General features: G+C 43.6%; 1 protein-coding gene across 1 annotated transcript in view; it reads right to left on the bottom strand.

The window, feature by feature from the left end:
- The window catches only part of ARFGEF3 (ARFGEF family member 3), a 180,246-nt gene that overhangs the window by 44,906 nt on the left and 120,818 nt on the right, over window positions 1-14,522 (bottom strand). The window contains exons 13-18 of the mRNA XM_053592320.1: window positions 9,083-9,249; window positions 7,585-7,750; window positions 3,953-4,060; window positions 3,488-3,703; window positions 3,235-3,345; window positions 1,262-1,412 (exon numbers count right to left, since the gene is read on the bottom strand). Of these exons, the coding sequence (XP_053448295.1) occupies window positions 1,262-1,412; window positions 3,235-3,345; window positions 3,488-3,703; window positions 3,953-4,060; window positions 7,585-7,750; window positions 9,083-9,249 (919 nt within the window). The remainder of the gene's footprint in view (window positions 1-1,261; window positions 1,413-3,234; window positions 3,346-3,487; window positions 3,704-3,952; window positions 4,061-7,584; window positions 7,751-9,082; window positions 9,250-14,522) is intronic.

The following is a 14,522-nucleotide window of genomic DNA, read 5'->3' as shown; positions in this document are numbered from 1 at the left end:
ATAATTTGTGTATATAATATATACATATAATTAGGGGTGACACCTAATCATGCAAACACAGAAAAGAGTCATAACATGCGGTACCACTGCCAACTCCCAAGTTGTGTGTTCCCAACAGAATCTGGGACTGAGATGGTTCGTAAGAGGTCCCTCATTCTGGAATAAGTCCAGTCACTGGTAATTAACTTCCTGATCCACTCTGATGTTCTATAACTAGGGAATTTTTCAATCCCGTACATTTTTGCTTGGGTACCATCTGAGCCTTTTTCTTTCTTCCTTTTAACTTATTAGAGTAATGAAGAGTTACCACCCTCCATGTTAAACCCATTTTACTCTGAGCTGGTTCATTCATCCTGGTCCTTTCCCGTGTTCCTCTTAAGATCACTTTCTCAACCCTCGAGTAATCTGTGTGCTTCTCTCTTTGAAACTTGACACTCATGGCTATATTTGCTTTGGAGATGTTGAATTGAGCCCAGGTCTGGCTAGTGCCCTGGCTCTCATCCTGGCTCCTGCCCCATGGCTGCTTTGCCTGACCTGGGCCTGGTGGGAGTGAGGCCTCAAGCCTGTGCTGCAGAGAAGGAACGGCCGGCCACCCTGCCAGGCACCTGCTCCCAAAGCAGGGCTCCTTCCATGGCACTGGGTCTTGCCCTGATGCAACGTCTGGGGAGACGTGATTTTGTGTTGGACTCCGGAGCGAGTGCTTTGTTTTCATCTTACAGGCATCATGAATTGTATAACTGATGGGGAGTTTCTTTTCACTTTGATGCTACGATGCTTAGATCCAAATTTCTGGCCTGTCTTTGGCACAGAAGAACTATTCTGTTTTTTTTCTTTGACTAGCTAACTTCAAACTAGGCATTTTATACTCTATGTATCTATGATTATCTAAAAACCTCTTGAAATAAAGGAAACATTGATAAACATACAGCAATGTTACATGGCTGACGAGTGACCAGTTTTTAGATTCGAACAGTTTCACTCGACAAACAAGGTCTTCTACCATCCATTATTTAAGTAATTGGTTTATCTTCCTTGGTACAACACGTCTGTCTCTCATAGATTATGTCCCTAGATAAGTCACAATTCCCTAAATTCAGTTCTCTCACCTATTCTTCAATATAGATTAAGCTGGGCTCTAATTCCTTTTTCTCTCTCATTTGGAGTTTATTCAAGCTCTGTGAATCATCATAATCTCCACCCACCCCAGGATTCCCAAGGCAGGGTGGGTGCCACGGGGTGGGGTGGGGGTCCCAACATGCACCTGAGCACGTGTGGCCAGCAGTCCGGGTTGTGGCTCCCCATCTCCAGGCCTACGCTGAGGATGGCCTCCATGCACAAGACGTGGGCTGTGTGCAGCCACACCCCCTGCACCTTCCCAATCTGCTCCAGTTTCTGCTCCACTTTTAGTTTCACTGTGCCAGAAAGACATTTATTAAAATAACAATCTGAGTAAGGGAGACAGAAAGGGAGAGAAAGAATGAAAATGAAAGAATGTGTTATCATGCAAGGGCGAAGGGAAACGTCAGACTTCACTGGCAGGAACTCCTCTAGGGCAGTGTCCCCAGCATGCAAACCATCCAGCACATAGAAGTGACCCTGGTTCTGAGCTGGTAGGTGCAATTTCTTGCAGGCCCATCCATGAGCTCTTGGTTCTGCACAGCAGGGTGGATGGTTTCTGGGTGCTGACTCCTGCTAAAGCCATCTGTGCCCAGGCCCTCACTTTCCCCTCAAACTGGTAACAGGGATGAATTCTCTGCAACTGGTTTAATGTTAAGCTTTTATTATGATGCACATCTCTAAAACAACTTACATATGTATATTCTGGCACCAGATGACTGCTGTATAACTGAAAATAAAATTTCATTCCCTGAGCTTACACTTGTATTTGTGAGCTCCAAATGATACTTTAAAAAATCACAGATGACTAATGAGAAAGGACACTAAAGGCGATTTAATGTGTCAATAATGCAAAATGCAATGACACTCTGTTCTCCTGGAATCAAGGTTTCAAGTCACTGTGTCTGACAGGATGACTGAGGGCTGATCTGGAACCACCCAATACAGCAAGCTCACTTCAAAGGACTCTAAGCCACACTCCTATTGTGAAGAACAAAGTGACTTTTAGCAAAACATCACTTGTCTTATGAATGTGATACTAGTATTATTTTTTATTTGTAGGTAATTTGAATATTTTGGTTTTGGTTTTATGCGTTTTTAAGAACCATAAAGGTGGCTCACGGTTATACAACACTTAAGTACAATGTTAAACCCTGTTCACAGTAAACACTGGGGAGCTGTGGGAACTGCTCTACTTTCAAATGGGTCTCTGAATTTTATTCAGGTTTGAGGCACACTGACCTAAATCGTTCTTCTCAGCTAAGTGTGTCTGACTGTCTCTGTGCCCGGCTGGCTTACATATCTGACGGGCGGTACTAGCACAGTCAGCTAAGTGTGTCTGACTGTCTCTGTGCCCGGCTGGCTTACATATCTGACGGGCGGTACTAGCACAGTCAGCTAAGTGTGTCTGACTGTCTCTGTGCCCGGCTGGCTTACATATCTGACGGGCGGTACTAGCACAGTCAGCTAAGTGTGTCTGACTGTCTCTGTGCCCGGCTGGCTTACATATCTGACGGGCGGTACTAGCACAGTCAGCTAAGTGTGTCTGACTGTCTCTGTGCCCGGCTGGCTTACATATCTGACGGACGGTACTAGCACAGTTTGGACCCTGCTTGCGTTTCTCCTTTGGTTTGCGACCCACCTTCTGTCTTCCATTGCTATTAGGAAGGTCGTCCTCTCCTCCACAAATAGATGATCATTAGCTTCACTGACTCCCTGATTTTAACACCAGCCCTTTCCTGAGCTTGGATTTTTGTTTGACAAGACCCAAGTGAGCCTCCTCTCATGAAATTCCCTCCATTTGTTTGATCTTCCCCTTCAGAACACTGGCCAATCAGCTCTCGCAGACTAGAAACAGAGGGGTCTGTAAGTATACACTTCTGGGAGGCAGCAGTCAACAACACTTTCCCTGTGGCAAGCGGCCAGCAGGTTTCCTGTCTCCAGAGGGCGCCACTGTAAAACACGTCAATCTGACCCAAGCTGTTGCCCAGTGGGATCTGTGGTCAGTGGCATGCGTGACAACACATCACACACAGAATGGGAATGAGGGTCAGCTCGATGCAGGTGTGTGCACACCATATCCGAGGCCCCAGTGGATGCTGGCCCGTCAGCCATTACCTTGTGCTATGGCATCACTGGGTTCTTGTGTGTCCCTTTCCTCTTTCTCTTCCTGGACACAGGAGGCAGCTGCCATCTGGGCAAGGGCTGAGGCACAGTTAGCAGCAACCCCTTTAGAGGAGACAAACAGTTATCCTCTGAGTGTACTCTCTAATCATTCACCCAGCAGAGCCCCTTCTAAAGGACTTCTTCTCCAGAAGTCACTCCCAGTGAGTTCTCCCCTGGTCCAGGGGACACTGCCACCACCGCATACCCAGAGCACAGCTCAGCCGTGCGGCTTTCCGCAGCCCATCGAGGCTCATGCAGATGGCATCGCGTTCCTTCTGGTTCTGCTCTTTGATGCCTTCAGCTCCCAGAATGAAGGCTAGGCCTTTGGAGCTTCCTGCCATCCGGCCAGTCAGGGGTGTTGATAAAGTATCGATCAAGTTCTTCCAGCAGCCCACCAGAATATAACGAGCAAATGCCATGCCTGGAACATGAAGGGGTGTGGGTTACTTTCCAGAGACAAAAACAACCTGGCCATGAACAAAATGGGGTCCTCTAGCTGTGCAATTAGGAACACTGAGTATCGTTAGGTGGATGTTAAGTAACTCTATAAATTACTTTTTCTACCAAGACAAAATCTTGATTCATTTATGTCCCCACATAATAACGTAATTGCTGGTAATGCATGCAACGTATGAATATTCATTCATAAACTTAAGACCCAAGTCATTACCTGCCACTGTAGAGTCATCAATTCTCCTGTTCTGGGTGAAGGGTGACTCTGTAGCAGCCGAGGCCATCAGCTGGCCCCCAATGGCACTGCTCTCTAAGCCGTCAATATCTGCCAAGGAGAAAGGGTGAGGTTCCCCGTAAATAACACAGTCCAGTCAAAAACAAATGACCATGACAATATTCACTGTTAACAAATACCCACTATTTGTTAACTACTGTGTGAAGTGAACTGTCATCAGAATGGTATAAACTGTGGTTCATTCACTGGGTGCAGTTTTCTTCCATTTTCAGAATATTTTTCTGTTAGACTGTTGTTTATTTTTAATTAGAAAAACAATGATAAATTCTTAATTATTTCTGTTAGAAAAAATCCATTGATATAGAATAATATGATCTTTGAATATGCTTTTTATTCAAAGCCATAGCCTTATTCTCAAATTTTATGTTACCCTAATGTGGATTTTTCTTTCAGAGCTTCCTCATATGAATTAAAATGAGAATAAACCTCTTGGTCAGAGAATCATATACTCTGATTGCATAGTACAACCATAATAACTTGTACTTTTCAAAATGTTTCCACATGACACTTTTCATTAATCTTCCAAACAACTCAAAGTAAGTAGGCAGGGTTGGTCTTGTTTTTCTTTCTTTCTTTCTTTTTTGTAGAGAAACAGAGTCTCACTTTATCACCCTTGGTAGAGTGCCATGGCATCACACGGCTCACAGCAACCTCTAACTCTTGGGCTTACGCGATTCTCTTGCCTCAGCCACCGGAGTAGCTGGGACTATAGGCACCCAGCTACCACAACGCCCAGCTATTTTTTTGTTGCAGTTTGGCTGGGGCCAGATTTGAACCCGCCATCCTCTGTATATGGGGCTGGTGTCCTACCCACTGAGCCATAGGGACCGCCTGGTCTTGTTTTTCTTAATTCACAGAAGAGAAAACAAATATAATCACATGCCACAAAATGGTGTTTTGGTCAAGGACATCCTGGCATGTAAGACAGTGGTCCCATAAAATTATGATGCAGTATTTTGCTGTATCTTTTCTATATTTAGATACACAAATACTTAACCACTGTGTTACAATTGCCTACAGTATTCCATATAGTAACATGCTGTATGGGATTGGAGCTTAGGAACAACAGGCCATACCATATAGCCTAGTTGTGTGCGAGTACACTCCGTCATGGTCACAGAATTCCCTAACAACACATTTCTCAGAGCATGTCCCTGTCCTCGCTAAACTCATGCATGACTGTATTTAAAGTAGGTGGATCACTAAAGGCCATGAGGCTGGTAAGAGAAGGAATAAGACTTGGGATTCACGTCTGCTGACTCCTGTCCAGGCCTCTCCACAGCCGACTATCTTCCAGCTCAATAAGGGATCCTAAATTTCCTGGTTTAAATTTTTGTTAAATTCTCATCTATAAACTTAGCTTAACAAATCCCTCCTTAACATTCTAGCAAGAAGGGATTGGCATGGGGTTGAGAAGGCTGGGCTTTGTTCTTGGCTCTCATTTAAGTAGCCTTGTTAGCCCTGGGCCAGGCAAGGCATTCCATTCTCTGGGGCCCAAGTTCTTCAGAATAAAAGAAGTAACCACTGCATAAATGACCATGGAGGTGAAATATTTATACTTGGATGCGCTAACGTAGTAGGTGAATGCAACACAGGGAAAGGATGGGAAAGGAGGGCAGTATAAATGAATTTCCTGAGTTTAAGGCTCCCCCCTGACCCCAATAGGAGGAGATTTCTTTGCATGGTGTTTGAAAATTATTTCATTATATCTTTCTTTCTTTTTCTTTTTGTTTTTTTTTGGAGGAAAACAAAAGAGAAGTTATTAATTTACAGGCAAATGATGAAGATGGAGACTCCTGTCTTAAAATGCCATCATCCTAATCATAAGCAGACATACAGAGCTTTTATTTACTATATCTTTGATTCTTACAGAAATTACAAAAAGCCTGCAGGCTTCTGGGCAACATATCAGCACCAAAAACAGGGGAAAAATCTATATGGCTGCAAAGTAGGAATAGGCCAGATTCTCTGAAATTAATTTGCCAAATAGTCTTAATGACCAGAAACTGTCATTTATCAAAGTTATAATGTTTCCTATCTGCTAGGTGAAGGACCCATGAATTCAAGTAGTACAAAGTTTATTTCCATGCTAAAATCCCACAATTCCATCAGGAATAACCACAGTTAGTAATCAGATTACTACCATTGTTTCTCTTTGTATATAATGAAAAGATCAGATAGACGTTTCCAAACTCTATGTTAACTTCTAGTCAACACTTATCACTTAACACCTGGAATTTGTCACAGAGAATCCTAGAACCTTATTTTGTCAAATTTTAATGAACTGCCTTGGGTTTTTTCCAACTCATTAATCTGAAGTTAAATAATTTCCCATCATAGTGCTTGAGCTTACTGTTCCACTATAAAAGAGACAGCTGACTAATAGTAATGACTGATGAATATGGCAACTGTCCATGGTCTGTTATTTGTTCATTTTGCATCTACTGAATGACTCCTTTTATTAAGGTCTTGGTAAGAAATTACTTTTGGCAGAAACTATGGTATTTGAAAATTAAAGCTAGAAGGTTTAGGATCTTCATCCAAAACCCAAGGCACCTATAAGCTGTGGGTAGTACCTTCCGTCCCTCCTGAAAGGAGTTTGTAAAAACAAATGGACAGGCCGACTAAACAACAATGACAACTGCAACAAAAGATAGCTGGGCATTGTGGCGGGCGCCTGTAGTCCCAGGTACTTGGGAGGCTGAGGCAAGAGAATCGCTTAAGCCCAAGAGTTTGAGGTTGCTGTGAGCTGTGACGTCACAGCACTCTACTGAGGGTAACATAGTGAGACTCTGTCTAAAAAAATAAAAAAAGTAAAATAAATGAAAAATAAAATAAAACTGAGAGAGTTAGGCACGATGGCTCACGCCTATAATCCTAGCACCAGCCACATACACCCAGGCTGGCAGGTTTGAACCCAGCCCGGGCCAGCTAAACAACAATGTTGTTGTTGTTGCTGTCATTGTTGTTTACCTGGCCCGGGCCAGGTTCGAACCCACCAGCCTCAGTGCACGTGGCTGGCGCCGTAACCACTGAGGTACGGTGCTAAGCCAAAATTTCTGATAGTTAAATAGGATTTGAAAAATTCTCTAGACACTGAAGACAAAGATGGTGGGCAGGCAAGTATTTGGCATTATTTTAGCTCTGATATAGCTGGGAAAGGGCGGGAGGCCCTCTGATAGCGACAGGAAATGGGAAGGAAGCCACACTTAAAAATCAATCACTTTACATGACCAGTAAAATTCCAGGCACTCTGAATAACATGGGCATCGATTCCAGGCTTTGTCCCTAGAAAGAGACCGACAGACAAAGATACTAAGTTAGTCCTTATCTAAAGGGGCAAAGTGAGTCCTACAGACTCACACGGAGAAAGGAGAGAAAACTCTTCTAATATGAATTCACGATACTTCCCTAAAACTGGCACCAAGTGTGAGGGAAGCTTTGTGGATGCTGTTTCAAAGTCTGCTCAAAACTCCATCGTTTCTCTAAAAGAGGCTTTGAAGCGTGAGCCATCCCACCCTGCCAGATGCCCAGCCTCGAGTGGAGCCACTGACCAGTGAGCATCGTGATGAGGGGAAGGCTGTTGTCCTCAGGGCTGCCCCAGTAGCCGGCCTCTCCGAGCATGTTCCTGTCCAGCACCTGATGGTAGAGCTCCTCGATCCAGGCCTGTGAGAAGACCATCAGCACTCCGCTGCTCTGCACCTGCTTCATGAACTCCTTCTGCAGAGAAAAGACACCTGTAAAGGTGACCAACACCATCCCCTGCAAATGCACAGGCTCTTACACCCTCGGTGACCTCTTCATGTTACAGCCCAGAACCAAGTCGAGGCTGGTTCACTGGGGGTAGAGGGTGGCAAGGGAGGAGAAGCTGAGATGGGGAGGTCCCCAACATCCTGAAGTTCTTTTTACTTATATACCTTAACAGATACCTGGTAGAAGAATTAGAGAGGCTGCATTTATATCTTTACTCTTTGACGTGTGGGAGGGCTAGCGACTGCTCAGATGCGTGATTCTACAGCCGAGCAGAGACGGAGTCTGCTCCCTGAAGGAACAGGTGCGCTTCAGGAGACACGCGTACACTTACCCTTGGGAGTTTACTACTTATTAAGCAATGAGTATTTCCTTCATGCAGAGCCATAGACTTTGGCTCCGGAACTGACAACAGGCCCACCACAGAGTTGCTTGCTCAGTCAAGGGAGCCAACTACAGGATAGTCAATGATACTTTCATCACATACCTGATGGGGGTATTTATTATCAACAGTCAGTAAGCTGTCACTGGTAGGTCTGAGGACATTTTTGAACACAATGAAGGGTTTTTGTAGCAGGACGCTTTCATTTTTCAGTAAACTTCCTGCACATCTTTTGATCTCACTTAACATGTTGATGATGTGTTTTTTTTTGTTTTGTTTTGGAGACAGAGTCTCGCTTTGTCCCCCTAGAGTGCCATGGCATCCTGGCTCACAGCAACCTCAAACTCTTGGGCTCAAGCAATTCTCTTGCCTCAGCTTCGAGTAGCTGGGACTACAGGAGCTTACCACAACACCTGGCTGTTTTTTTTTTTTTCTTTTTTTTTTAAGAGACAGGGTCTTGCTCTTGCTAAGGCTGGTCTCAAACTCCTGAGCTCAGGCAATCCACCCACTTCGGCCTCCCAGTGTGCTAGCAGATTACAGGGGTGAGCCATCACGCTTGGCTCAATGATGTGATTTTGAACATGTTTTATGCACATGTGTGTTTAATAGTGTCACTGGATGCACCACTGGTTTAATAGTGTCACTGGATGCACTACTGCCATCCACAGGCAGCCTTTTGCAGGCCCTCATGTCCATTACCCTCTGCGCTGTCTGGAGCCCGGGGGCAGCTCTATGGCTTACGGTACTGGGCAGATGCACTTACACTTACGTGCATTAGTGTAAAGCCCCACAGACATTACCAGCCCAGAGCAGTGCGGAACAGAAGACACCTCACCATACTTCTCAGGGAGCCAATGCTTGATGTTCAGCCAGGAGGTCACGGCCTGCCCCTGGGGTGTCTGACTGGGACGCACACTCACCATCATGCTTGGTGGCAGGGTTGGCCGTTTCCTGTAGTAGTCGCCGTGGGAGAGCTTCAGGTTGAGGAGCAGGGCGCAGTGTGCGGCAGTGTACAGGCTGTCGGCATTCATCAGCATTTGGAAGCCCAGGCTGCTGTTCCCGTCGAAGCCAGGAGAGTGCATCACACCTACGGGAGAGAATCAAGAGACCTTCAGGCTGCAGACGACAGGCTTGGCCAATCCAGGTGACAGAAACTACATCTTGCAGAACATTTCCGTATGGCAACCACAGCCAGCCAGGAACACACCCCAGCAGGGTGGTGACGTGCACACACTCTGCGGTGAATCTGCCTGGGCTGGAACCCTCATCTCTTACTTAGCAGTTGCAACTTTAAATACATCGTTTAAATGCTCTCTGTCTCAAGTTCTCTCCCTACAGAGGGAGAGTCATTGACTGCCCCTGTCTCTTGCTCGAATTTTCTGATGGCCTTCCATTGCAGTGTGGTAATACTCGGCCCCCCCTTCCTCTCTCCTCACCCCACGGCCACCTTGTCCTGCCTGCCATGCCTTGACCACGCCAAGCCTAGACCTGCTTCAAGTTTCACCACTCCCCAGAACGGTCCTCCCCAGATGTCTGAAGACTTACTCCCTCAATTCTTCTAGCTCAAGTGTGAGACAGACTATCCTTTCCAAGTCCATCTAATAGCAGTCACCCTTCCAAACTTCAATACTCCCTTCTGCTACTGTTTTTTAATTGCCTCAAAGGCATTTGCTCTACTCAGCATTATATTGACATCTATTTGATGTCATGATGTTACTACTGTATGATCAATGGGAAGGTAGTACTCCATTAGTGTTGTTCACTACAGATCCCCATTGCCCAGAACTGTGCCTGGCACACAGTAGACCCTTGAAAAATATTCTCTGAATGAGTAAGAATGAATGAACAAACTTGCTACGAGAACTAGAATGCAACAATGCACGTTAAGATGTGGAGGACAGTTACTCATAAATACAGACTTTTTAAAAGATAATGTTTCTCCAAAAGCTGAACATGGAACTACCATATGATCCAACAATTTGGCTCCAAGTTATATATCCCAAAGTATTGAAAGCACAGGTTTGGAAGAGGAGAGCAAGATGGCGGCCGAGTAACGGCTTCCTTGCATCTGGGCACCGTGAGTCCGGGGAGATAGGACTCCAGGCATCTCTGGCCAGTGGGATCTGCCTATCATCACCCCTACGAGGATACAGAAAGTCAGCGAGAGACTTCTGGACCCCAAGAGGAGGACTAAAACAGAGGAAAACCGGCAAGTGGTCGGACATGTTCAATCCGTCTAAACCCGCCTACAACTGTAAGTTCAGTAGCAGCGAGACTGCAAACCGGAAAGGCCTTACCTGTGAACTGTTTTGGTGTCTTTGGACTTGGCACTCAGTTGAGCTGCCTTGGGGAGAGCCTGAGAGGGAATGCGGAGAACTTTAGCCGTTGTCTAGGGCCCTAGTCTGAGCCGCTGAGCCAGAAGGAGCTAATAGTGTTTGGCTGTGGGCCACAGGGAGCCATTGTGAGCGATCTGCCCTGACAAGCTCTGCCCTCAGGGTCACAGAGCTAGAATCGAGTGGGAGCTGGTAACCCAGCACCGAGTAGCCTAAGGGTTGGGTCTGAGCTGCCTTGCAGCCCTAACCCTCAGGGGCAGAGTGAGACCGGTTTTGGCACACTGGGTAAGTGGATAGCCACTTCAGCAGTGATTCCAGTGACAAGCACTTTCCTGGGAAGGCTTCTGCTCAGCAACTTTACAAGTTCAAAGTGCCTTTTAAGTGGGCTGAAGAGAGATTTAGGGTGTCTACCTGCTGGGGTTTGAGAAATCAGCAGCCTCCAGTCATATCAGAACTGTGATTAACATCTCATACCCCAGAAGACCACGTGTTGCCCAGACAATATCCAACAACATATACATACTGCTTTGTTTTTGGTTGTGTTTTGGTTTTTTTTTGGTTTGGTTGTTTTTTTTTTGTTTATTTTGATGTTGTTGATGTTGTTTCATTTTTTAATTTCAACCTTTTCCATACAGATCATTTTTCTTTCTCAATTTTTCTAGTTTAATTATAATTTCCCATTGCTGCCTTTTTAATAACTAGAACTTCATTGTTGCTAGTGTTTCTACCACTATTATTTGGTTTTTCACACAATTTTATCCCGTAAAGTTTTCTGTTTGCTTGTTTTGGTTTGATTTATAGCATTTTTGTCTTTCCTCTCTACTTGGTGGAGGTAGGGTACTGTGTCTGATCAGGTTAGCAAAGAGCTGCCGACCTCAAGGGAACCACCCAACTGGGCACAACAAGAAGGTGGTTTTTTTTTAAGGTTGTGTCAAAGTACCCTATTGTACACCTATATTGCTCTGTCTCCCTATTTCTGTGCCTCTCTTCTTTTTGTCAATATTCCTTTTACCCATCCCCCCTCCTTTCTCTATTTTTTTTTCTTTTCACTCGGTCCTCCTTTCTTTCATCCCTTTTTTGCTCTTCAACCTTCTCACCCTTCTGGTCCTGTACCAAAGGGACTCATCTAACCCTTAGTCCACAGGCACGAGAACTTAAAGAGCAAGAGGAAGTGAAAGGAAAATTAGGGCAAGGAAACAGATAAAAGAAATCACTCATGAGGAAGAATCAGCAGAAAACTCCAGGCAACATGAAGAACCAGTCCAGAACAACCCCGCCAAGGGACCATGAGGTAGCTACTGCAGAGGATTCCACCTGTAAAGAAATGTTAGGAATGACGGAAAGGGAATTTAGAATACACATGATGAAAACAATGAAAGAAATGATGGAAATAATGAAGGAAACTGCTAATAAAGTGGAAAATAACCAAAAGGAAATCCAAAAACAGAATCAAATAAGAGATGAACGATATGAAGAATAGAAAAAGGATATAGCAGAGCTGAAGGAACTGAAACAGTCAATTAGGGAACTTAAAGATGCAATGGAAAGTATCAGCAACAGGTTAGACCATTCAGAAGAAAGAATTTCAGAGGTAGAAGACAAAGTTCTTGACATAACGCAGATAGTAAAAGAGGCAGAAAAGAAGAAAGAGAAAGCAGAACGTTCACTGTCAGAATTATGGGACTTTATGAAGCGTTCCAACATACGAGTTATAGGAATCCCAGAGGAATGGAAGCCATACTAGAGAATATTATAAAAGAAAATTTCCCAAATATCACCAAAGATTCTGACACACTGCTTTCAGAGGGATATTGGACCCCAGGTCACCTCAACTCTAACCGAGCTTCTCCAAGACACATTGTGATGAAACTGTCCAAGGTCAAGACAAAAGAAAAGATTCTTCAAGCTGCCAGGAGTAAGCGCCAATTGACCTACAGGGGCAAATACATCAGAGTGACTGCAGACTTCTCTAATGAAACTTTCCAAGCAAGAAGAAAATGGTCATCTACCTTTAATCTACTTAAACAGAACAATTTCCAGCCCAGAATTCTGTACCCTGCTAAGCTAAGCTTAAAAATAGACGGAGAAATCAAATCATTTACGGATATACAAACATTGAGAAAATTTGCCACAACAAGACCAGCTCTACAGGAAATACTTCAACCTGTTCTGCACACTGACCATCACAATGGGTCAGCAGCAAAGTAAGAACTCAGAAATTAAAGGACAGAACCTAACCTCCACACTGATGCAAAAGATAAAACTAAGCAATGGACTCTCACAAAATAAGATGAATAGAATACTACCACACTTATCAATTATCTCAATAAATGTTAATGGCTTGAATTCCCCAGTGAAGAGACATAGATTGGCTGACTGGATTAAAAAACACAAGCCATCCATTTGCTGTCTGCAAGAAACACGCCTGGCTTCAAAAGACAAATTAAAGCTCCGAGTCAAGGGTTGGAAGACAATTTTTCAGGCAAATGGCATTCAGAAGAAAAGAGGAGTTGCAATCTTATATTCAGATACATGTGGATTTAAAGCAACTAAAGTCAAAAAAGACAAAGATGGTCACTTTATATTGGTCAAGGGAAAAATACAACGAGAAGATGTTTCAATTCTAAATATTTATGCACCCAATTTAAATGCTCCTAGATTCTTGAAACAGACCTTACTCAGTCTGAGCAATATGATATCTGATAATACCATCATAACAGGGGACTTTAACACTCCTCTTACAGAGCTGGACAGATCCTCTAAACAGAAATTAAACAAAGATATAAGAGATTTAAATGAGACCCTAGAACAACTGTGCTTGATAGACGCATATAGAACACTCCACCCCAAAGATAAAGAACATACATTCTTCTCATCACCCCATGGAACATTCTCCAAAATTGATCATATCCTGGGACACAAAACAAATATCAATAGAATTAAAAGAATTGAAATTTTACCTTGTATCTTCTCAGACCATAAGGCACTAAAGGTGGAACTCAACTCTAACAAAAATGCTCGACCCCACCCAAAGGCATGGAAATTAAACAATCTTCTGTTGAATAACAGATGGGTGCAGGAAGATATAAAACAGGAAATCATTAACTTCCTTGAGCATAACAACAATGAAGACACAAGATACCAAAACCTGTGGGATACTGCAAAAGCAGTTTTGAGAGGAAAATTCATTGCTTTAGATGCCTACATTCGAAAAACAGAAAGGCAGCACATCAACAATCTCACAAGCCATCTTCTGGAACTGGAAAAAGGAGAACAATCGAAGCCTAAACTCAGTAGAAGAAAAGAAATATCCAAAATCAAATCAGAGATCAATGCAATTGAAAACAAAAGAATCATTCAGAAAATTAATGAAACAAGGAGTTGGTTTTTGAAAAAATAAATAAAATAGATAAACCATTGACCAGACTAACGAGAAATAGAAAAGTAAAATCTCTAGTAACCTCAATCAGAAATGATAAAGGGGAAATAACAACTGATCCCACAGAGATACAAGAGATCATCTCTGAATACTACCAGAAACTCTATGCCCAGAAATTAGACAATGTGAAGGAAATGGATCAATATTTGGAATCACACCCTCTCCCTAGACTCAGCCAGGAGGAAATAGAGCTCCTGAACAGACCAATTTCAAGCACTGAGATCAAAGAAACAATTAAAAAATCTTCCAACCAAAAAATGCCCTGGTCCAGATGGCTTCACTCCAGAATTCTATCAAACCTTCAAGGAAGAGCTTATTCCTGTACTGCAGATATTATTCCAAAAAATTGAGGAAGAAGGAATCTTCCCCAACACATTCTATGAAGCAAACATCACCCTGATAACAAAACCAGGAAAAGACCCAAACAAAAAGGAGAATTTCAGACCAATCTCACTCATGAATATAGATGCAAAAATCCTCAACAAAATCCTAGCCAATAGATTACAGCTTATCATCAAAAAAGTCATTCATCATGATCAAGTAGGCTTTATCCCAGGGATGCAAGGCTGGTTTAACATATGCAAGTCC

The sequence above is a fragment of the Nycticebus coucang genome, chromosome 5, assembly GCF_027406575.1.
Source record: "Nycticebus coucang isolate mNycCou1 chromosome 5, mNycCou1.pri, whole genome shotgun sequence".
Classification (NCBI taxonomy): Eukaryota; Metazoa; Chordata; class Mammalia; order Primates; family Lorisidae; genus Nycticebus; species Nycticebus coucang.
This window is presented reverse-complemented; position numbering and strand designations above follow the sequence as displayed.